A 24090-nucleotide genomic window follows, 5' to 3' on the forward strand; every position below is an offset into this window, starting at 1 on the left:
GGTAATTGAAACCAGCTAAAACCTTGAGTTGGTGAGGATTTGCTGATATGGAAATACTCCTGTGAGTGTGTTTGTAAAACATAGGAATTGCCAATGGATGGAAAGTTATTTGTGTATAGAACAACAGCCCTTAAGTAGGTGATCTAAAGTCTAAACCTAGGAAACTGTTTTCATTTTTACTTGTTAAATCATAAGAGTGTCCACAAGCCCCATGGCTCCTGTGTGGAATCATGGTCTACAGCAAACAGGAGAAAAATAGAGCAGGATCAGCCAAAGGTGGAATTTTTTGTACATTTTTTCTGGCAGTCTCTGATTTCCCTGATACAGAGCTTGAGCTGTGTATAATAGTGTTTGGATTTTTCCTCCCTGAATTTATGGTTGTTTTTTAAGCCTGCAGAGCCTTTTAGCATGTGCTGTTTCCCATGCCAGGGATTTCCACAGCCTCATGCAGGGTGTTCCACTGCTCAGGGAAGTCTCTGTGAAGCAACAACCTTCTCTTCTCCTTGCCTTGATCCTGTATTCACTTTGGCTTTTGACAAGTTTCTTACATTACTGTAGTGTTTTTATACTTCTGATTTTATTTTTCCTGTTTTTCTTGAATGGACCCAGCTTCCACTTGCAGAGGATGTCTGATGGACATCCAGAAATACTTTGGTGATAATATATTACCAAAATGCTTGGTTGAACTTCTGCTGGAGTTCTGTTGGTGCTTGTGATGTCTGGGATACCCCAGCCCACATGTCTTGTGACACATGAGTGAATCCCAGCCTGCTTTTTCTACACCACTTGGCTTCCTTCCACTCTTTAAAGATGTTATTACAGAATTATAAAATGATCAGAGTTGAAGGAGTGGCTTTATTTTGGTCAGATTAAGTATTTTTAGGTTTTCTTCTATTCCTAAAGAATTTAAGCTTTCCATCCTGTAATATTTACCCACTCAGAGCATTCGTGGAATGGTTTGGGTTGGAAAAGACCTTAAAGCCCATCTCATTTCACCTCTGCCATGGCAGGGACACATCCCACTATCCCAGGCTGCTCCAAGCCTGTCCAGCCTGGCCTTGGATCCTCCCAGGGATGCAGGGGCAGCCCCAGCTGCTCTGGGCACCTGTGCCAGGGCCTGCCCACCCTCACAGGGAGGAATTCCCTCCTTATCATGCAGCATTTGTGCAGGGGCTGCTGAGAAGGCTCCTGAAGACCCTGACTGTGTTTCTGTCTCTGTGGTCCCACGGGTGTCACACACCCAGCTCTGGATGCCTTTAGAAGCTCTTGTGCTGCAGTTCTGCTAAAACAATTGGAAATTGGCCAAGGCTTGAGTGGAGGATGTGAACTGCAATTCTGGTCTCACCATGAATCCCAGCAAAACAGATTTTGGTGGAGTCAAGCTGCCAGGAGCAGGGAGGTTTGGCTTGGGAAGAGTGTCTGGCTGGAAAAACAGATAAATAAGTGTCAATAAATAATTATTGAGGTAATAGAGGGGTTTGTTCTCAGTGATGTTGTGGTATTGGTCCTTGCTCTGGAGCTGCTCAAACAGCCAGGCTTGAACTTCCAGTAGGGATGTCTGGTTCCTTGGAATTGTCCTACAGCAGCCAAGCCAAGACTAGGAGTGTCCGAACACATGGTGTGCATGACTCAGAGAGAGCAACAGTAGCGCTGCATGTGACATTCTGCTCAATAAATCAGCCAATTAATCCTGCCAAGTGACGTGTCTGGCTGCAGCTCCCACTGTTAGCTGGAGGAGGGAGAGCAGGGGGAGCCTGGTTGTGACACCACGGGAGCCACCTCGTCCCCTCGTCCCCATTGCACAGCCAGATGGTCCCAGTGAGCTCTGAGATGTCAGAACTGTCATCACATGCAGCTTTGGGAGAAAAATGGGGGATTTTTTCCTAATAAGAAGAGTTTTAATGGTTATTTCCTTCTTGGATGTTCAGAATAAATGTTTTTAAATGTGTTACTCTTGGGTAGTAGTCAGATGAAAACTTGGGCTGGAAGGGACCAACCTACTTGGCCAGTGCCTGAAGGATGTATGTGGTATCAATAACCTGCTGCACTTGACATCATCAAAAACTAGTGAAAATAGTCTTTTTTTTCCTTTTTCTAAGTTATTCAGTCAAGTTTTGCATTTCCCTTGGTGCAGCTGGACAGAGTAGCAAACAGCCCAGTAATTCAGAAGCCAAATGAGATGAGCTTCCATGTGAGATGTTTCCACATGAAGAGAGGCTGTGATAAGTGCCTGTTCCTTAGCAGTGGCTCTCCCTGTGCCACGTGCTCCATCAGCCTCCATGTTCCAAGACTTTCTGACAGGGCACTGAAGTTGCATCTGTTTCCTCCCAGTCAGCTTGGATTAGCAAAGGAGCAGACTGGATTTCATGTGTCTCAGACATCTTAAGATGCTTCACACTAGATTAAGTGATGGAGCAGGGAGAAGTTTGTCAAAGGGATCTAAACTGCAGGAATGTGGCTCCTCTTGGTGCTTTTCAGAACTGCTCAGTACTGGTGGATGGATCCAGTGGATTCAGGGAAAGTCCTGAGTCAGGAGTAACCAACTCACAGATATCTCTGATGTGCTGCTTTGGATATTTGATGCTGTCTCTGATGTTTTAGTGCCTCCTTGTTTTAAGGGAGGCAGTAAAATTCCTCCCTTGTAATTCCCTGCCTCTAACTGGAGGAATGTTTGCACATAGAAATGGATTTTTGCGATTCTTCCTTGAACATTTCTCCCTGCAGAAGTCAAGCAAAGCCCTGCTGCACAGTGACCATCTGCCAGCTTCTTCCCTCTCACTGTGGAATTAAATATCTAACAACCTAAAATAGTGTCTGAGCACTTTGCCTTCATGTGAGCAGCAAAACAAAGCAGCAAACTTGGGCATGGAGTCAGAGACCTGATGGTCAATCCATAGGGTGTCTCAGGAAAGCACATCTTTCCTTTAGGAAATGTAATTCATTTAGGGTTTGGGTAGTCTGGGATATGATCCATTTGCTCACCAAGGTAATTGAAATAGTTTTAATCAGCTCTGTGCTAACTAGTTGCATTGCTCTCATCATTCCTCTAGTGCCAGTGTTGTGCTGAACTGTTTAATGATTGCTTTTTGTCCCTAAAAGTCACATTGCTCCAGCATCCTGACTGGAGTCAGGATCATTCAAGTCTCCAAGATGTTTCTGGTACTGGATAAATCATTTGAGCATGTCATTTGTCCCCTGTACTTTGGAGTTTGGGAAATAAACTGAGTTATTTGTCCATGGTTAAACAGACCCAGCTCCTGGAATAATTCAACTTCTTGGGCAGTTAGTAAAGGCAAAGCTTTGACTTTGCTTGAACTGTCCCCTGCATAGCCAGCAGCATCCCAGGACCCTCCTGCTTGGTTTGGGATGAGGAAAAGCCACTGCTTTTCCCATGGCTTGCCGGAGTCCTGCAGCAGCTGGGTCCTGCTGGTGGCACACCAGGGTCCCAGTGAGTGTGTCCTGTGGCCTCTGTGGGCCTCTGGATAACAGGAATGGTCTTTTTGTTTTGAGGCTGATTCCAGATTAGAAGAATCCAATCTTCTTTTCAGGAGCTGCTGGAACAAGCCCAGAGGAGAGGACAGAAATGTTTCAGGGGCTGGAGCCCCTCTGGAGCCAGGCTGGGAGAGCTGGGGGTGCTCACCTGGACAGGAGAAGGCTCCAGGGAAACCTCAGAGCCCCTGCAGGGCCTGAAGGGGCTCCAGGAGAGCTGGAGAGGGACTGGGGCCAAGGGATGGAGGGACAGCACACAGGGAATGGCTCCCAGTGCCAGAGGGCAGGGATGGATGGGATATTGGGAAGGAATTATTTTCTGTGAGGGCAGTGAGGCCCTGGCACAGGTTCCCCATCCCTGGAAGGCTCCAAGGCCTGGTTGGATGGGGCTTGGAGCAACCTGGGATGGTGGGATGTGTCCCTGCCTATGAGGGGGTAAAATGAGATGTACTTTAAGGTCCTTTCCAACCCAAACTATTCTGGGCTTTGTTACCACATTTCAAAGCAGCTCTGGCATCTCTCCCTGAAGCATCACCTTTGGAAGGTAAAATGGCAGTAACAACTTCCAGGTTTCTTCTGGCTGCACGGAGCTGATGCTCAAGCTTCCACATAGTGACAGCTTCTGCCTGTGCACGTCGTGTGCACAAGTCATGCATTTTTGATTCAGTAGTAGTTTATTTTTATATCAGCTGGCAGATGAGTCACACCTTCCCCCAGCCCTCTCAGTCCCACCTTGGCACATGTGATTGATTCATTCACACACGTGCATTGTGCCACTGCTCTGGAGCCACTGGTCATTCCCAGCATGGGGAGGTGACACTGGCAAGTGGCTGTGGGACGTCATGAGCCTCCAGAGTGGCGTGGTGAGGAGCAGCAGAGGAGTGTGATAGGCTGGAGAATCCCAGGAAACCGAGATCTCTGCAGTGCCCAGCCCACGCAGGGGATGAGTCACAGAGTAGGAGCAGAACGTTCTGAGTCAGGGAGGAGGGCTGTGTCAGTGCATATAGAATATTGACGGATTCTGTGGTTTTGTTTTAATTCCTGCTCTGTAAACAAGTTCACCTCTAATGAAGTATGGAGTCTGTGTGTTTACTTTGGGATCTCTCTGTGTTGCACAACTCGCCAGAGCGAAGCAGTCTGTTTACTTGTCAGGAGGTAGGACTGAGGGAAATGAAGGTGTTATAAATAACCAATCCTTTGCATAGTCTAGTCAATATTTGCATATATATTCCTCAGTGTGGCTGAGCTGTCTGCTATCCATGCTGCCTATGGAGCTCTCCTGTTGGGATTGCTCCTGTTGAGCACCTTTTCCTGTGTTGCTCTTGCTTTACCCACATGTGACAGTGTTCATAGGGATCTTAGGTTGAGGGAAGAGACGAGGATCTGACTCCATGTTTCAGAAGGCTTGATTTATTATTTTATGATATATTTTACATTAAAACTATACTAAAAGAATAGAAGAAAGGATCTCATCAGAAGGCTAGCTAAGAATAGAAAAAGAAAGAATGATAACAAAGGTTTGTGGCTCGGCTCTGTGTCTGAGCCAGCTGAATGTGATTGGCCATTAATTAGAAACAACCACATGGGCCAATTAATGATCCACCTGTTGCATTCCACAGCAGCAGATAATCATTGTTTACATTTTGTTCCTGAGGCCTCCCAGCTTCTCAGGAGGAAAAATCCTAAGGAGAGGATTTTTCATAAAAGATGTCTGTGACACCCACACACACTTTGTATGTATCGGTGTGCTTTATGAAGAAATTCTTTCCATGCCAGTTGCACAATGCTGTCATTCACGTGGCAATTAGGGGTCATTTTGGTGAAGCTCGTTATGGGATGGATGTAAACAAGTCTCCCTGGTGGAGCTGCCAACACCACAATTTTATGGGGAGGTCGTTGAGCACAACTCTCTTCCCCAAGGGAGCAGAGTAACTCCAGGCCATGGGAGGGAGGGTTAGTGCAAGTGGTCCCCACCCTCGTTTAATTAAGAAGTGTGAAGATAACCATTAACAGTGGCTACAGTCACTGTAATCTTCAGAATTCCCACTGATGTTTGCCACCTGGATGGAAACATTGCTGTGGGCAGGAGCTGGTTTGGGGGGGCTGATCATAAAATCATGGAGTGGTTTGGGTTGGAAGGGACCTTAAAGCTCATCTCGTGGCCATATGGGAGCACACCTTCCACTAGACCAGCTTGCTCAGAACTCTGTCCAACCTGGCCTTGAACATTCCCAAGGGTTCCCCTTTGCATCCCAAAGTGAGTTTGGACTTGTGTGGGGCAACACATGGCTGTCACCTGAGGTATTTTATGTCCTACTTATTGTATGGGTTAGTTCATACCTGTCACACTGCAACACTCTGGATGAGCACTGCAGCCTCCTCCTTTGAAATACTGGAAATATTTTATATTGCCAGTGTTCAGTGACTGTAAGTATTCAATAAGTGACTCATCTGTGCAAGGTGATACAAAACTGACGTCTCTTTACAAGGAAACAGCTTTGGGACACATCTCATGTCACTCATTCCCTACCTCAGATGCCTGCAGTACACCTGAAGGTTTTATGACGTTGGGTTAATTTTCTACCAGTGAGGAAAAATGTCTCCATTCTCAAATCCTGCCCAGCAGTGTGCCCTTGACCTGAGGTGGAGTTATTCAGCAATGGAGATACATTTTCATTCTGCTGAAGATGTTTTCAGGCAAAAATTGGAGACCCTAATGCTGAGCTGCATATTAAGGAATGGTGATCAGCAGCTTCATTGTAAAGTCAGAGTAGTCCAAGGAGCCTGAACCTGAGGGATCCTGGACTTCCAAGCTTTTGAATTGCAGAATGAAATGTAGAGGATTACTGTAAAGTGCTCAGTTAGACCCTGCTGCTTTCAGGGCTGGCTGGCTGTTGATCTCCAGAGAATTATGTTTCACTATTTAAAAATACATGGCTTTTCTTTCATGTGGCCATTCCCTTGTTAGGAAGGGCTTCCTGAATGTGCACATTTCAGCATCTCGGCATCAGAAGTTTTGACTTCCTTGGGCTAAATTTAGATTTTGTCAATTGGAAGTTATCAGATGCTTTTAAAGCAAGGCCATTAATATTTGAATATGAGATTAGGGCAGTTTCCTTTTCATGTTCCGAAAAGTCCTCATGCATCTCCTGCTCTTGCGATATTTGTGGCAGTGATCACAAATCAAACACCAGCAGTTCCAGGCAGCAGCTCCAAATCAAACACCAGCCGCTGAAGGGGAGCAGCAGGATGCTGGGAAGCTGGAAAATGCCTTTCCTGGAGACACTTTTCCATAAACCTGGAGCAGCTGGACTCATCCAGGTCAGCCCAGATGCCCCACTGAGTCCTGTTATGGAGGGCTGCCCACCTCCCAGACAGGCTCTCCAGTGGCTTTGGAATTTGTGTTTTGGAGCTGTGCCCTGCCTGCTATTGAAAAACCTCCTCTCATTGCTGGAAGATGAGGCACAGGCTCTGCCTGAGTGTGATGGGTCAGGCTGGAGTTCTGAAGTTTTGTAATAATTTTTCTGTCTGAAAGTTCCTACCCGCTCTCACTTGACTCTCTTAAGGTGAAACAGAGATGGGATCTGGAGGCAGGATCTGATTTGGTGCCTCTGAACTTCTCTTGGCAGCAGGTTCTCCTGCCATTAGAGGGAGTGGGAGGTTTTCCCTCAGGCTGGAAGGACTGTGTGGGTAACACTTCCCTACTCATGTGAAAAATCCCTTTTTCCCTCCAATCCTACAGTAGTGATGGGACTGATGGGAGCCAATCTCTTGCTTTGTTGTGGAGAGTTTACATTATTTCATTCTTATCCATCATTTTCTACTCTGATGCTGCTGCAGGGGCAGACCTGCAGAAATCCACCCTCCAGTGGGACCAGTGGGAGTTCTGGGGGCCTGGGTTGCAGGAAGATCCCAGCACTGCTCTGGGGTGACACAAAGGGCTGTGCTGCCAGAAATGGCCCCAGATTGTCCCACCACAGTCTGGTGGGAACCTGGCCTTCAGCTGCCTGGGCAAGGCCGAGCATCCTCTTCCTCCTGAGCACCCAAAGGTACATATCCAATACCACATCTGCTTTATCCAGCTGGGTCTGAGCCCTGATCTGCCATCCCAGGAAAAAATGCTGCTGGATCCAGGACAAATCCTGCCTGTTGTGTGCCAGTTTGGCCTCAGGTGGCTGTGCTGTGCTGGTGGCACTGCCTGTGGCCCCTGCTCAGGGCTGTGGCTGCAGCTCAGGCTGGCAGAGCCTCCTGCATTGTCATCATGGAAGTGTCACCCTGTGTGCAGCTGGGCAGGGAGCAGGGAAAGCTCTGCCCCCAGCCAGCAGTCTCCAATGGAGATGAGCTGAGGAACAGCAGGAGCCACCTGGGACTTGCTGTGATCAAACCAAAATGGTTCTCTGGGCACCAGAGGAGCAATTCAGCACAAGCAATTTGGTTTTGCTGCTTTTGTGGCATTTTTCATCTGCCCAGAAGTAGCTTCTTCCCTGGCACTGCTTCTGGAGTTAAATTTGAGTGCTGCTGAGCAACCAAGAACTCTTGTTGTTGATTTTTCTCGAGGTTATACCTGTAATGTCATTAACTCACATCACTCCATGTGCATAACGTGTTGCCAAGGGACAGTTCTGACTGTCACCAGGAACACCACCTGAGGGAATAGTTGGAGCTGTGTTAGGGAGGTTTAGGTTGGATTTTGGGAAAAGGTTCTGACCCCAGAGGGGCTCCCAGGGAATGGTCACAGCCCCAAGGCTGCCACAGCTCAGGAGTGCTTGGAAAATGCTCTCAGGCACAGGGTGGGATTGTTGGGGTGTCTGGGACTTGTTGCTCCTTGTAAGTCCCTTCCAGCACAGGATATTCCATAATTCTAAGAGCTTGTTCTCAGAAGGAAAGAAAATTACCAAGGGACCCCATGATTTCATCTCAACTCCCTCTCAGCAGGTGGAGCTGAGCAATTGCACAGCAAAGGAAAACTGATCAGGAGCAACTTCCAATTGCTCCTTGGATTTTTATTTTTTTGAGGGGGAGGGAGGGAATTTGTTTCTTTGTTGGTTTCTTTCTTTCTTTTTGGTTGGGTTCTTGTGGGTGTTCTCAAACAGCAGAGCCCAGTTGGCCACCCAGATGTGCTTACACAGGTATGTGACCTGCAGAGGAGCAGAGTCACAGAATTGTTTAGGTTGGAAAAGAATCCTTCTCAAACCATCAAAGCAAAGAATCCATCTCAACCACACCCCAGCACTGGCAAGGCCACCATGACCCCCTGTTCCCAAGTGCCACATCCACGTGGCTCCTAAATCCCTCCAGGAATGCTATTGAGTGGCTCCACCACTGCCCTGGGCAGTTCCAGTGGTTTTCTTTCATCCTTGTCCCTGTATTGCAGGTGTGTGGGAAAGGTAATTAGGATAGAACTTAAGCTAGAACTTTTTTAGATGGTTTGAAATAACTCTTCTAAAATTATTTACTGGTTTTATCCTTCTTTTAAGGTGTTGTTCTATGTGCCAGCTGCCATCATCACTGGAGCAAGACATTGTGTTGGATACAAAATCCAACAGTAACATGGAGATTTGAATGCAGTCATTTCCCCCAAGCCCTAGAAATGTGAATTCAGTCTTTTGAAACTTGAGGAAAAAGCAATTTATTGTGCTGTGCTTTATTCTTCTGTGTTTGTCAAGAACAGAAACAATTTCACTTGACTAATTTAGTTGTTAGAGCTAAGAAACTGCCTGTGAATGGGTGTTTCTGGGTAAATTTCCCAGATTTTGAAAGTTTTCCTGCATTTGACCTTTCCAGATAGGGTTGATTCTTCTCCCAACCTTTTTTTATCTTTATGAATACAAATATGAATGTCTCCTTGGTACCCCCTCTTTAAGTGCTTCTTGCTTTGTGGATGTGAAGAGTTGTTTAATTGAGAGAAGCCATGATGTCAGGAAACCAGCTTGTACCACTCAAGGAAGATGAAATGCCACCCTGTTCTAATAACACAACGATCCTGAGATTTGTTTTTCTGCAGTTGAAGTAAAAATCAAATAGTTTGGATTTTTACCAGCATCAAGAACAAATATGTTCTTCCTTCTGTCCTTCCCGTGTCTGTTTTTCTCCTGCTCCTTTTCCCTTACCTTTTCTTTTTGTAGATTCAAATATTACCAAAATGAAACAAAACACAGCAGGGTTTAAATACATCTTGAATAATCTGAGATAAGCTGGAGTGAGGCTGGAGCCTTGGAGTGCACATGGAACTCCCTGGAGATGACAGTGGTTCTGTCTCCTCCCAGCTCATTCTTTCCTTAATATTCTTAGCCAGCCTTCTGAGATGAAACCTTTCCTTCTATTCTTTTTAGTATAGTTTTAATGTAATGCATATCATAAAATAATAAATCAAGCCTTCTGAACATGGAGTCAGCATTCTCGTCTCTTCCCTCAGCTGGTGCTGGAGTCAAAAATTGCGTTTTCTGCTTGTTTTCCTTCACATCTCAACTGCTGTTTCTCAAACACGAGAAAACACTCAATCACCCAAAATCTGTGTCCTTCCCTGAGCTCCTCCATGGAAGATTTAAGGTGAAGGACTCTACTATAAAGCTTTGGCAGCTGTACTTTGAAGGGAGATCTCTCTGAAAGGCATCCAATCAAATGTGTAAAAGACCCTTAGGACCAGGTTATTCCCAGTAACAAGCCCAATCTCAACTTTTGTCCCATCTTTCTGTTTTTGAAGCAGACTCTTCCAAAATCTGAAGGGCAGGATGAGCCTTTTTACTTGCAGCTCACAGAAATTATCTGTTAACTAACGTGCTCAGGTAGATTTACATGGGACATGTTTGAAGACATTAAAAGCTGAGATCTTGGCCCAGTCAATGTTGATCACAAATCTTCTCTTTCAGCCAGGATTTTATTCTGATTTGAAAATTAAGAGAAGGGTAGATCCTCATTAGTGTAATCAGCTTAAATGGGTTGACTACTCTAAAGCAATTTGTTTAATTTGTTTGGAACATGTTTAATTTTAGCTATAGATATTCAGCCCTCTCACAGTTGCTATTTATGGTGTTCATCGTGTAATTTTGTGTTCTGTGATTTGTAAAAATAAACTTTCTGCTCTGAATGAGAATTTTGTGACAATCTACGGCCCATTCATCAGAGCCTCTTTAAAACCACACAGAACTTTCTGTGCACTGATGCTTCTGGTGTGTGTGTGTGTCTGCATCTCTTTCAGTGAGAAAGAGTTCTTGCTGCCCACACAGAGCGTGGGTTTGCATCAAGAATCAGCTTTTTGCTGGCCTTGGATTCCTCCCCGCTCTGGGTGTGGAATTTGGGGCTTCAGGAGTGTCTCCCCTTTGCAATAGAGCTCAGTGTTAAAACCTGCATGAGGAGAGGGTCTGAATTCTTCTTAAATTCTTGAAATTGAAGACATCAGCTTCTCTGATGTCTTCTTCTTTGGCTACACCTCATTGAAGAGCAGTGGAAAACAACTCCCCATGGGAGCAAAAGCCATGGTGGTTCAGAAACTGCTGGTATTGATCACAAGCTCTGGATGTTTCTGGTGATTTGCTGTATGGGGATGTGGCACTTGTCCCTCCATTGATGTAGATGCCACATGCATCTTCCTGCACTTGCTCCCTCGTTCCTCCTTGGGTGTATTTTACTTGCTGTTGATGAAGTTTATTCACAGAGCCTCAGGCCAGGTGTTCTTCTGGAGCAGGTGGGTTCTGCTTCCTGTGCCCTCCATGCAGGGCAGGTGCTGCAAACTCTGATTATTCCCTCGGGCATAACCTTAGATTGGCATCTCTGCCCATCACCATTTCATAACCAGGCCTGGAAATGGCTTTGGAATGTCTGTGTGCCTGAACCATTGAGGTTTTTTTGGAGTATGTTGGATGTCTGAGGAGTTTTGTGGCCATTAGTCATGCTGTAAAAGATATGGCAGCAAGATAACATTACTCAAATCATCCAGGGTGGCATGGAGTGGATAACATTACTCAAATCATCTTGTGGTGGAGGTTCCTGGAAGGTGTTGCTCCAGGTGTTAATCCAGCTCAGATGAAGCTCTCCGGAGGAGCAGTGATCCTGCTCCTTGTTACTGTTCCCATTCTTGTGTTGAAGCTCAAGCCAAGTGTTTTTTGGGTTGATCCAACATATTGCCCAGCCTCAGAGCACGAGGAAGGATGGGAAGGTCCCTTTTGGTGGCAGCCCAGAGCAGTGAGAGTTTAGCATCCCCAGAAAGCCAGGGCCAGTCTCAGGAGTGTGGGGGAATCAAAGTCTTGAGTTTTTGGCTTTGATGTCTGCATTTGCTCTCGTTCCAGCAGTGATGCTTTAATCTACAAAATGCTTTGCTAGGTTTTCGCTGCGCTCAGCTTGAATTTCTTCCAAGACATCACTCTGCTGAAATAGCAGAATTTGCCTGTGGATTCCGGTGCAGCAATCAGTCTGTGTTTATTGGGGTGATAAACTTCCTGTGAGAGTGAGGGTGGAGTGGGCCCTTTTCCATGTGGCTGAGCCAAATCACTCAGCAGCGAGACCAAAGCCGTTAAGCAAATTGAGATGATTTCTGCTTGCAGCAGTCTCTGCTGTAATAAACTGGTTTTCCTCCAAAGGAGAACCTGCACATATCATGCCTGTATTTTCTTCCCTTAGTGTATTGCTCTTGTTTGATACCATGGAGAAATTCTTGGTTGTGATGTGATTTCATGCATTAATTGCATTAAACAGATCCTGGTTTGTACTTCAAGTGTTGAGTTGTACCTTTGAATCCTCAGTGTGAGACTCTGCTCTGCTGGTGGCTTTTCATCTCTCTGAATTCAGAGCTGCTCACCTACAGCATGACACCGTGGCTTTGTGTGACCTTTCCAGTCCTCTCCCACTGAGATTACTTTCCATTAAAAACCTCAACTCCAACTGCCCAGGCAAAAAAAGTCCTTTTTCCTCCATCAATCTTTTCAGTTGGCAACATCCTTCTTAAGTATTTACAGATCTGCTGGTGATATTTATGGAGTTCCTGTGGTTCACTGTGACAATGGACTCTGCACCAGGACACAATGCTTTTCGCTGAAATAGAGCCAAGCTACGTCATAAATTATGCAGATGGGCTGTGACAAAATCAAATTTTATGCAGATTTTCTTAGGCTGACCCTTTTTACTGTTCAGAGTGGCTCTGGAGCTGCCTGTATCTCAAATTTCATCCAGTTTTATCTGCCAACACACCCTTTAATGTGTACATCAAGTTCATCTTTCGAGCTGTTCCTCTTCCCAAAAAGATGGTGAAGGTTGAGTTGAGCTTGAGTGAGCTGAAGATGTGTTATGTTGAGTCCATCCCAATTTTATTTCCATAACTAGTGTGGAGCTGAGGATCCCTGGTGTGGGCTGGGAGCTCCACAGGGCTCATCAGCAATATTCCTTTGGATCCAGAGGGATGTTACAGCAGCTTTATCCTGGCAAAGGCACGAGGGAAGTCCTTGACTGCAGAGCTGGCAGTCAGAAAAAACCTTCAGGGAAAAATCGAACCCTAAAAATACGCCTGAAGCCAATGGTGTCTCCTGTATTCTGACATTTAGGATGCTTTTTTAATGTTCTTCACTAAGGCCTCACTGTGCCAGAGCTCCCACAGAAAGCAGAGCTTTCCTGGGGGTTTCAGACAAAGAGGGTACTCCAAGCTCTGGGCTGTGAGCTCTGAGTAGGTAAAGCTGAAGGAATTGGGATCCCAGAGAGCACCAAGTAGTGTTGCTTCCTTCCCTACATGAAATCCCCACTTTTTGGGTCTTGCTGCAATCTGTCTTTCTGGGTCTTATGCCCAGTAGGAAATTCATTTTGATTGCAATGCTTGCCCCTTACCAAGTCAGGCTGTAAATGTTCTCATATTCCCCTGGGAATATTGATATTAAATGGGATCCTTCACCTTCTTTAAGAGCCTTTCTACAATTTTATTCTCCTGCATGTCTTAGTTAGCAGAGTCCTAACTAATTCCTTCCTCAGTTCCACTATTTGAGACTTGTAGAAATTGTGGTAGAGGTACTCATTGTCTGTCTGTATCTAGAATCTATAATGGGCTCAGGTTTAAACTTTGCATAAAATATTCTGTTACTCTCTTCTTCTCTATTATTATTCTATTATTCTCTAAAAAATAGAGATGCTTATCTTGGTGTTAGAGGTGACTTTGTAGGTAAGTCCTCATCAGACTTCACTGAAAACCCAGTGGCTCACCGTGAGTCACTTCAAGAGCTGTTGCAATTATTCCAGCCTTCAGCACTAAGCTGATGACATTAAATTGCCATTTGTGTTGATTTGGGGATATTTGAAAGCATCTTGGAGCTGCCTGGATCATATCCCATCATTGTTTGGCTTTCTGAATTGCTTCTGCATCAAACCATCCTGTGTTCCTAGAGGATTTAATGAGTGTGACTGCTTCCTGAAGCATGGAGCTCTGTTAGGAGCAGCAGCCTCCCAGCCCCAGGTTGGGTCAGTGTTTTACATGGGACACAAAACACTGGTTAGGCAGGGAATTCCTGCAATGCTCTGTAAGATCCCATTAATGCATCCTGCTGACAGGTTCCCAGAGCATGTGAATTAATGAGATTAAAACCCTCCCCAGGTAATGTTTGTCAAACTGCAGTTTGTTCTTTTGGAGCAGGAGTTCTGTGATATTTACAGTTTGGTGATCTCAGTGCTGCTTTGTTATGTTGTTGGCAGGTTGCAGAGTTCTGAGTGCCATGGGGTGGATTAGCAGGGTTTCCCTAAATCTGGAGTAGGACTTGCACTTGTTGTGTTGCTGACATTCTCTCCAGCCTGGAATGTTTCACTGAGCACCTCACACCAAACTCTGAGCTTAATTAGTCAAGTATTTTGCTATATCTAACATTGATCACTTATTCAAATCCAGGTGCACGCCTGCACTTGTTTAAAACATGCCATAAAATTAGTAATCACAGTGCTTTCAGGTCCTGTGCACTATAATTTGTGGATCTCTATGGGAAAAAAACTTAGCAGTGCTCCCCATGCTCAGCCTTTACACGGAATAGCAGGAGGCCAAATCTTTGGCCATTCAAGCACATATTTTGTTTTGACATAAGACAAAGCCCTGTATTTCAAAACAAAACCTTTCTGTTGTGTTTTGGAGCTGCTTATGAGGTGTAGACTGGAAATACAGAGATATTTAAACATGCTACCCAGCTTGTAGCTGGTGCAGGTGCTGATTAGCAAAATGAGCAGTTGGGCCTGTGCTAAATTCCTCCTGTATGGGCTGCTGTGGTTTCCCTTTTGACTCGAAGGTAATTCCAGGAGTGCTGTGCAGCTCTCTGAGTCTTCCAACATCAGGGCTGGTTTTTTCCCTCTGCTTCTGATGCCTTTCAGAGAGCTGATCCACCCAAAAATCCCCTGCCAGCTGAGTATCAACACTGCCCTCCCACAGAGCAGTCTGCTGGGTGGGAAGATGGGCTCTGGCTCCTGCCAGTTCAATGTTGATAGATGTGTTGTGTGCACATATGCTAATGACCATGATCACCTGTTTTTGTGTGGTGATTGGTCAAAATTTAAAACTTTTTCCTATTTTATAGGAAAAGGGGTTTTTTTTCCATTTCACTGAGTGTAAACTTTGTGTAAGGTTGTGCTGAAAAGCAAGGGCTGGGTGCTATTTTGGTGACAAAGCAGCCCTTTTTTGGCCATGCTTCATTTTCCCCAAGGACTATCATCTTCCTAACTGCTCCAGCAAGTGCCAGCCCACATCTGGGGCTGTTCTCTGCCTGGTTTTTAGTGGAACACAGGGAACTTTGTGTCGTGTTCCCTAAATCCAAGCCTTTAAGCTGCCAAAGCTCAATGCTTTGAGGTGGACTTGTTAATTGCTCTGAAATCCCTTTTGTCTGTGCAGGGGTGTAGCTGAGCAGAGCCTGCTCAGGTTTGGCCTTTGGTTCAGTCACAGTTTGTGCTGGGACTTTTATTTCCTTGCTGGGCTGCAGCAGCAGATAGAACACTCAAGAAGTGACAATAAAACTGCCTAACAAAAGGTGTGCACACAGGGGGAGGGGAATTAACTTTGTCCCATTGACTGATTCCAGTTTTTTTCCCTGTTCTTCCAGCTGAAGGGCTCCCCCAGGTGTATTACTTTGGACCCTGTGGGAAGTACAATGCCATGGTATTGGAGCTGCTTGGTCCCAGCCTGGAAGATCTGTTTGACCTCTGTGACAGGACCTTCACTCTGAAGACGGTGTTGATGATTGCCATTCAGCTGGTGAGTGATGGCAGAGCCTGCCCTGGGGTGTCCTGGGGTGTCCTTCCATCCTGGGGTGGGCACAGTGCAAGGTTCAGTGCTGAGAGAATCTTCTTCCATCACAGAATCACCAGGTTTGAGTTGGAAAGAAACTTCAAGGATCTAATCCCACCCTGCCTGCCAAAGACTAGATTGCTCCAAGATTGCTCCCAGATTGCTCCAAGCCCTGTCCAACCTGGCCTGGAACATTTCCAGGCATGGGGCAGCCACAGTTTCTCTGGGAAACCTGAGCCAGGGCCTCCCCAGTCCCACATTCTCCCCAATATCCCATCTAGCCCTGTGTTCTGGCTGCAGGAAGCAATTTCCCCTTGTGCTGTCACTCCAGTCCCTTGTCCAAGGTCCCTGTCCATCTTTCCTGTAAAAGAAAACCTCTCAGGGGTGAGGAGGACTCGTGCCCATGGAGGAAGGTCAGATGCTGTTGATGAGGAGCTGGCTCCCTGCACAGCAGAACCAGTGCAGCCAGATTCCTACGGACTCACATCCCCTGCACACCCCAGGTCCCTCCCTCTCTTTGGACATCCCAGGAACATCTCATTTCTCACCCTCTCCGTGGGACACACAGAGCACAGCACCCTCCCACACTCCTACCAGTTCTGCTGGTTTGGTGCTGCTGGGCTGCCCATGGACTGAAACCTCACGGGGCAGTGGGGGCTGAGCCCTCCTCAGCCAAAACAGCAGCGTTTGAGAGCTCTGCTTTTGTCAAACGTGGTCAAAATTTGGTCAGTTAAGTGGGTTTAAATTCCTGACACCTGGAATTGAATAGTTCCATGGGCAACATCACAGAGCCTTTAATGTACCTGAAAAGGAAAGGAAGTCAAGCTGGAAGTGATCCAGCTTGGATTTGGGTTTGTGTTAAAAGTAAACAACATGAAAGCTGAACTAAATGTGGTGTGGATACTTCCACAAGTCAGTGGGGCCTGCCAGTCAGTTTGGCTTTTTTGGTTTTCACATTGGCTTGCAGATTCCTAAATATCTGCAGATATCCAGGTCTTGCATAGCTGGACCTTGGGATCACCCAGATGCTCCACAGCAGAGTTGGAATTGTATATTCACATTAATAGCTCTGTGGATAGAAGCATGGTAGGGAAGAGGAGATGTAAGGGATGAGGAACACAATCCTTTCCAGGTAAACTGAAGTTTGACACAGCAGATGGAAAACTGAGGTCAGAACTGCACAAGTTTGAACAGCACCTGCCTGGTGCTGAGGCCTCCCCAGCAAAGCAGTCAAGTTCTCTTGGTTTTTAGTGTTTCCTTATCAATGGAAAACCAATTTATAGTATTGGCTTTGATTAAATCAAGTGGCAACAGCTGGCAAAGCCTCAGATGCAGCTTGTGTGACCTTTGCAGGGAAAATATAAAGATGTAAATTCATTCCCAAGGGACTGCTGGGGAAATCAAGACTGTCACAGCCATGGCTGCTGCCTTCTGCTGTGCCCTGGGGCTGCAGCTCAGCTCTGGGCTTGGATGTTCCTCACTGCCATCACCTGTTGATCTTGTGGCCAAGCTGCAGCTCACCAGGGCACTGGTGCCAGGTGGAAAACACGTGCAGGGGGACAGCAAAAGCAGCTGGAAATGGAGGAGCTGTTCTCCCAAAGGATCAGGTGCTCCCCTGGCCATGGGGAGATGCTGTAGGGCCTTCTCAGTCTCCTCAGGGGGGTTACAGGAGTGTGCACATCTAAGGGGACGGATCAGACATGCTCAGGTGTGCCCCATCACCTGGCTCTGACAGAAGTGTTTTCCAAAGGGGCTGGCACTTACTGCTCAAATGAAATGAAAACACTCTGCTCTAGACCCAAGGCTTTAGGGAAAACCTTTCTCCCACACTAAATGATTGCAGTCACTGTGTCACACTCCTGTGTGAGACACATCAGAAAGGAAAGCTGGACTCTCAAACTCCTTGGGCTCACATCCATGAATTGCATTTCATTCCTGCTTCTGACTGGCCAAGTCTGCTAAAGCTGTAATTCTAGCCATGGGCATTTGTCCCCTGATCTTTCTCCTCATACTTAGGGTGATCCCCATGTCTGTAGGAGCATCCAGTCCCGTGGTCAGTTTTTAACCAGAGGCATTTTTTTGATCTTTTTTGATACATATTTCTGCTTGTCTGTTGTGAATGAGCTTGACAGGCTGCAGCATCTCAGGACTGGGGTGGATCCTTTCCAGATGGTAGAAGAAAGAGGAGTTTCTCTGGGAAAAACAAGGGCAGTGTCTCTTAAGAAGTGCCACGTGGGATTACAGGAGAATTCAAACATAGTTTTACATCAGGAAGGCTCTCCTGGCTGAGGGCAAGAGAGACTGGATGACAATGAGTGTTCAAGGAAGGCAACCTGTTTGGGAATTGTTCAGACTCAAACTGCTTCCTCCATACTCCACATGCAGCTGAATAAATCCAGTGGGTGAAACTCCTGAACAAAATGTGGTCACTATGTCAGTCCCCACAGCCCATAATTCAGGGGAGAATGTTTTTTTTATTCAGACTTCTGTTTTTCACTCTTGGCCAAGCCCAGCCTGTACAAAGCTCACTGACAGCTTACAACAAGGTCTGTTGTGCCACCAGGCACTGGAAAAATACTCTGGATGTGATCTGGACCGAGTTATGGCAGGATGTTTTTCTACCAGTGACCATCAAAATTGCCTTTGAACAAGATTAATTTCATTCTCTGCTGATCTGATCTATATTTAAGCAGCTGATGTGTGGAAGAAGGGCTCAAATTTATCAGGAAGGTCTAGAGATGGAACTGCTGTCAAGATCAGTCTCTTAAGAGTTACCTTTCTGGGATCAGAGGGTTTGTTACACTTGCTGCCTTGGCAGGAGGAAGGCGCACGAAAGCACGGGTTTCTTTGGCACCTGCTAAATGTCACAATTTCCTCTCATTTCTCCACCACAGCACAGGGGTCCTGCCGTGTGCCAAGGGATTCTCCCCCCTCCTAAAGGTTTCTCTGACATCTGAAATGGAAATTTATGGCTCCAAGGACGGACTCAGCCAGCCGTGCCCATGGAAATCCCTCTGTAATTTAGAGTCTTCCATCTACCCCAGTGCTCCCCTGCTTGCTGGTTTTCCAGTGTCAGAGCAATGGAAAAACAGCATTCCATTCCTGGAGTGGTTTCTCTGCCCCTAAAAGAATTAATTCAGAGTGTTTTGAGCCTGTAGTTCAAACCCAAAGGAGTGAGCACTTCACCTGTGCATCCAGCACATTTCTGGAGTGGCAGCTCCACCTCCCCTTTTCTTCAGCCAGGGTTGGTGCTGAGGTTGTGCCCCAGCACTGCTGCTCCTGTGTGCTCAGACAGAGCCTGGGAGGGCGATGCAGCCCAGACACTCCACATCACAGCAGCCACCAGCAGGGACACTGGCTTGTCAGGCTCAATAAAGCATGGAAGCTGCTCCAAGAAACATCTTTCTGACTCGGGGAGTGTCTTTGAGCTGCCATGGCTGAGCAAAGCTCTCCAGCATGAAGCGTCCAGGCAGGTGGAAGTAAAGAAGGAATATGAAAGACCCCACAGCAGCTGTGTGTGTGTGTGGTGGAAGCAAAAAAAGGCAGGTGGGAGGAAAAAAGGCAGGAAAATAAGTGCCCTTGATTGCTGCTGGAGCATAATGGCTCACCTGACACCTCAGCTGTCCAGGTTGTTGTCCTGCCTGCTGCAACTTGCAGAGAGTTTTTAAAGAAGAAAAAAATGGGCCCTTTTCAGGCTCTCTAATTGCTGTTGGGATTTCAACAACTGAGCTGCTTTGGTAGCAGGAACAAATCAAATGAGGCAGTCAGGCTCCACTTGGAAGCTTGTTATGTGTGGAGAGGCGAGGAAACTCTTTGTTCCACTTTCAAGGGTTGCATCTTCATTTGAATTGCCTCCCAACGTGGCTTTTTGTCTCACGACCTGCTGCTGTGTCCTGTAGGTGATTCAAAGTGTGAAGAATGACTGAAGAGCATCTGCTCTGCTCTGCACCAGGCTGTAATTGATTGGAAATAATGGCTGTTAGCCGTGAAACCCATTTTCTCTGCACATTGGAATCAATCACTGCGTGAGGGGAGGGAGCGGCAGCACGTGCTGTTCCCTTCTTTGAAGAGTCTTGGAGCAAATTCTGGTTTTTTAAGCCTGATTCACCTGCAGCCAGTTTTCTCCTGTCTGCTGCCCTCCCTGTACAGCTGTTTATTTTATAAGGAGGGCTGCCTCCTTCTTTCCACGAGGTGGAAATGCAGCAGATTTTCCTTTAAAACAGGGTGCGTGATAAGGGCCTGGGAGTGTGATGGAGGATCGCATGCATGTGGGCTTTTAAAACCAGGTGTGGGTCCAAGATGTGTAAAGAGAAAGAGTGGTCTGGGTTTGCCAGCTGTGTTTGGATTCAGTGGGGAATGAAGGAGCAGTCGGGGTGTGCCAGCCCAGCAGAGTGAGCAGGGGGTGGAAGGGCTGATGGGGGGTTCCTGATGCTTGGCTGGGGCAGAGATGGCTCAGTGAGCCAGAGAATCCATCCTGCAGAGCTTTCCCAGCAGGATCCTCCCAGTGGGGTGGGTGAGCAGCTGGTGGCCCTCGCCCTGGATGTCCCTGTGCTGTCCCTCACAGCGGTGTGGCAGTGACCTCTGGGGACTGAGGCTTGTTAGTGCAAAACAGACTTGGTGTAACTTTGCAGAGCTTTTGTAGCATTGCCAGCCCACAAATATCTGGGTGAATCCCAGTAGCCTTTCCAAAGAAGCATCTTTGGCATGCAGGGCAGCTGTGACCAGGACAGCCATAAATGAGGGTTCTTGTGTGTTCATTTGAAACATGTAAAGGCAATTAAAGGTAATAAATTAAATGAAATTGAGAATTATTTTCCTTTAGAATCATCTCCTAAATTCAGGACCCAAGGAGAACTGCTTGACAATACACCTGCAATATGTTTGTTTTGAAAAGCAATTTTAATGATGATCTTCTGAGCAAGGTGTGTTGTTAGAGGCACTCTGTCACCTCAGAAGTGGGGTTCCTGCCCTTCCACCTTCCCATTCACTCAAACTTCCAGAAAAACATTAGTCAAAAGCTGAAAAATATTCCAGCTATTCCCAGTTGACAGCAATGAGATTAATTATTATTTTAGTCAGCTTTGAAGATCGTAAAGCTTGTGCCTGCCCAAAAATCCCCCTCCACGAAGAATCTGGCATGTCTAAGACAACATATGGGTCGAGGGAGGAAGGTGGTAAGACACAGAGCAACAGGGGAAGGAGGTGGGCAAGGGAAGAGCTCTTGGTAACCGGTTTAGTATGTTTAAAATCAATACAAAAAGGCTGCTGCAGCTCCCGTGGCATCCTGCCAAGAGCTGCATCCCAGTGGTAACGCCTCAGAAACAGCCCTTGCCATTTCCGTGGGAATAAAGCAGGGAGCACAGCATGATAGCCTTGGAAAGGAGGGGATGACACATTCCTCTTGCAGCTCTGCTGGGAGCCAGAGCTCTGCTCACATTTCCCTCCTTTTTGCAGATCTCTCGGATGGAGTACGTGCATTCCAAGAACCTCATCTACCGCGACGTCAAGCCGGAGAACTTCCTCATCGGCCGGCAGGGCAACAAGAAGGAGCACGTCATCCACATCATAGACTTTGGACTGGCCAAGGAGTACATCGACCCTGAAACCAAAAAACACATTCCCTACAGGGAGCACAAGAGTCTCACTGGAACAGCGAGATACATGTCCATCAACACACACCTTGGCAAAGGTTTGTGTGCGTGGGGGCAGCTTGCAGAGTGTGCTTCAGGCTGGAGGAGCTCTCTGAGGTCACTGAGTCCAACAACTGACCAGCACTGCAGTGTTCACCTCTAAACCACGTCCCCAAGTGGCACATTCACACGTTTTTTGAACAGTTCCCAGCATGGTGACTCCATCATGCCCTGGGCAGCCTGTTCAATCTTTGACAGCCCTCTCAGTGAATTATTTTCTCCAATATCCAACCTAAACCTTCCCTGGTGTTGCTTGAGGCTGTTTCCTCTTGTCCTTTGTTCCTCTGTCCTTTGTTCCCTGGGAGCAGAGCCCAACCCCGCCCCCCTGGCTTCCCTCTCCTGTCAGAGGATTGTGCAGAGCCACAAGGTCCCTCCTGAGCCTCCTTTTCTGCAGGCTGAGCCTCCCCAGCACCTTCAGCTGCTCCTGGTGCTGTGCTCCTTCCCCAGCTCCTGTCCCTTCCCTGGACACATTCCAGCATGCCAGACCTCCCATAGCATTTTGGCTGAGCTCTCTTGTGCCCCTGAAGCTGTTTGTGAACCTCCCAATGCCGTTTACAGTTGTGTGCCTCTTTTTTTTTTTTTTTTCTCCCTTCTTTTGAGGAATTGAGCCAGCTGAAATGTTGGAAGCCTGATAATTACAGTTTTTATTAGGAACTAAATAACTGGGAGCAGCCCTGCACTGATAAAAGACAAGCAGGCAGGCAGTGATTGCTGCACTGGATGATAGACAAATAGATTTTTATAGCACAGCACTGTCCCAGTGCCTTCCAGTTCCAGGTGTTAGAGTTGGATGTTCCCTGACCTAGTAACTGGTTGGAGAAAATGAATGATTTAAATAACTTTAAACCTGGCTTTCATCTCCTCTCCTCGCTGCTTTCTTTCCTAACACAAGATTACATTTCTGTGGCTGAAAGGCAAAAAATAACTTATTAAATGTTTATATTCTCTTAAATCTATACAAGCAGTGAGATAATGGAATATTTTCCAGGAGGCCTCCGTGCATGTTGGCTCCCACTTGGAGAGCTCACTGTCTTTGGGGAGTAAGGAGGGATGAGCCTGGTTTCTAATTTTGGCAAGTGAGGAGTCAGGCAGGGATGGAGGAATGGGAGGGCGCAGTGGGAGCAGGCTGGGAAGCTGCTGATGAGGGCGATGTGGAGGGAAGATGTGTTTGTGTTTGAAGTGCACCATGTGCCTTCCTTGGGACCCATCTCCCACAGGATTTCAGCTCCCACCATGGCTCATGCAGGGGAAGGGTCCAGATCAGTTCTGGGGGTGTATTTGAGGGGGCTGTCCCTGCCCACAGGGGCTGTGAGGAGCTGATGCTTCGCTGGTGAGACCAGCCCAGGTGGAATCAATCTTGTCACGTTTCAAACACGGGAGTCTGACTCCAGCTTTTCTGAGAGACAAGTGCACTCAACCATCTTCCTAGAAGGCCATCTGCATCACTGCACTAAATTACCCAGGGCATCCTCCTTTTTTCTCCTTTTTATCAGGATAACTGCAGGAATTGTTTCAGTTCCCTTTTCCTGCGTGTTCCCACTCCCAGCATCTCCTGCAGGTTAAGTGGCTGCAGTGGATCTGCTCTGGATCATGGATCATGTTGTTTGGAGCAGGTGGGGTTCAGAGGAGGGGAGGATGCACCAAATGAGTCCACGAGCTCAGTGAACCCCAGAGTGCAGCTCAGCCCAGCCCAGTGTTGCCTCCACATCTGTTGTTCTCTTCTGTCCTCCCCAGGGCTTTTGGATACATTTTGGCTGCTTGTTTTAGAATATTTTTCCTTTGGCTCTGTGCCCCTTTCCCCCACTCTCATTTATAATTACAACATCTGCATGTGGCAGCAGCAGCAGCAAGTGTTCCATGGTGCTGGAAGGAGCTATTTTTGATCTGCTCTGATGAGCAGCAGAGGAAATTGGGAAAGGGTTGGCACTGTGCAAGGGTAGATCCCTGCAGCTGGTTGTGAGCATCCCATTCCCATTTAGTCCAGAGGAAATGATCCAGCACCACATGGCAACACTGACACTGCTAGGTCAGAGAAGAATTGAGGCACTGCTTTATTCCTTTTTTTAAATTCCATATTATTATATGGCAATTAAGAGTTGTCCATTCTGCCTCAGGCTGGATTGTGCAGTTCCCATGTTACCTCACGGCTTCTGGCTGATTTTACACATTTTCTGGCTTTCTGAAACAGCTTCTGGTTTTGCACAAGGTCTGAGCTGCAGACAGTGAGTGAATGTCCCTGTGGTACCTTTATCTCAGGTACAGGTGTGGCTGCTGCTGAGATCTCAGAGCCATTTCTGCTTCTGCAGCAATAATTTGTCATCTCTTCTCTTTCAGAGCAAAGTCGTCGAGATGACTTGGAAGCCCTTGGCCATATGTTCATGTATTTCCTCCGAGGCAGCCTGCCCTGGCAAGGATTGAAGGTAGGTTCAAGCTTCAGGTTTTGTCCTTTAAAACTTTGGCTAGTCTCTACCCAGAGGAGAATCCTCTGGGGAAACATTGGCAAAATCCAGCCAGAAACACCGTCCTCTCCTTTGTGTCCTTGCAGCCTAACCCAGGCATTGAGTTTAGCTGCAGGGAAGATTTTAAGGCAGAAATACTTTACCTGGCACTTTAAATTGCCAGATTGGTACAATTTTGGAGAGAAGGTTGAACAGAGAGAGACAGGGACAGCAATGGGAG

The 24090-nt window shown here is 46.8% G+C and overlaps 1 protein-coding gene across 2 annotated transcripts in view; it reads left to right on the forward strand.

Annotated features, from left to right (window-relative positions):
• CSNK1G1 (casein kinase 1 gamma 1) overlaps positions 1 to 24090 on the forward strand; it is a 91438-nt gene that overhangs the window by 50029 nt on the left and 17319 nt on the right. For both annotated transcript variants that reach the window (XM_064721933.1, XM_064721934.1), the window contains exons 6-8: positions 15537 to 15688; positions 21176 to 21410; positions 23746 to 23831. In XM_064721933.1, coding sequence (XP_064578003.1) covers positions 15537 to 15688; positions 21176 to 21410; positions 23746 to 23831 — 473 coding nt within the window. The remainder of the gene's footprint in view (positions 1 to 15536; positions 15689 to 21175; positions 21411 to 23745; positions 23832 to 24090) is intronic.

This window comes from Zonotrichia leucophrys, chromosome 10 (genome assembly GCF_028769735.1).
Source record: "Zonotrichia leucophrys gambelii isolate GWCS_2022_RI chromosome 10, RI_Zleu_2.0, whole genome shotgun sequence".
Classification (NCBI taxonomy): Eukaryota; Metazoa; Chordata; class Aves; order Passeriformes; family Passerellidae; genus Zonotrichia; species Zonotrichia leucophrys.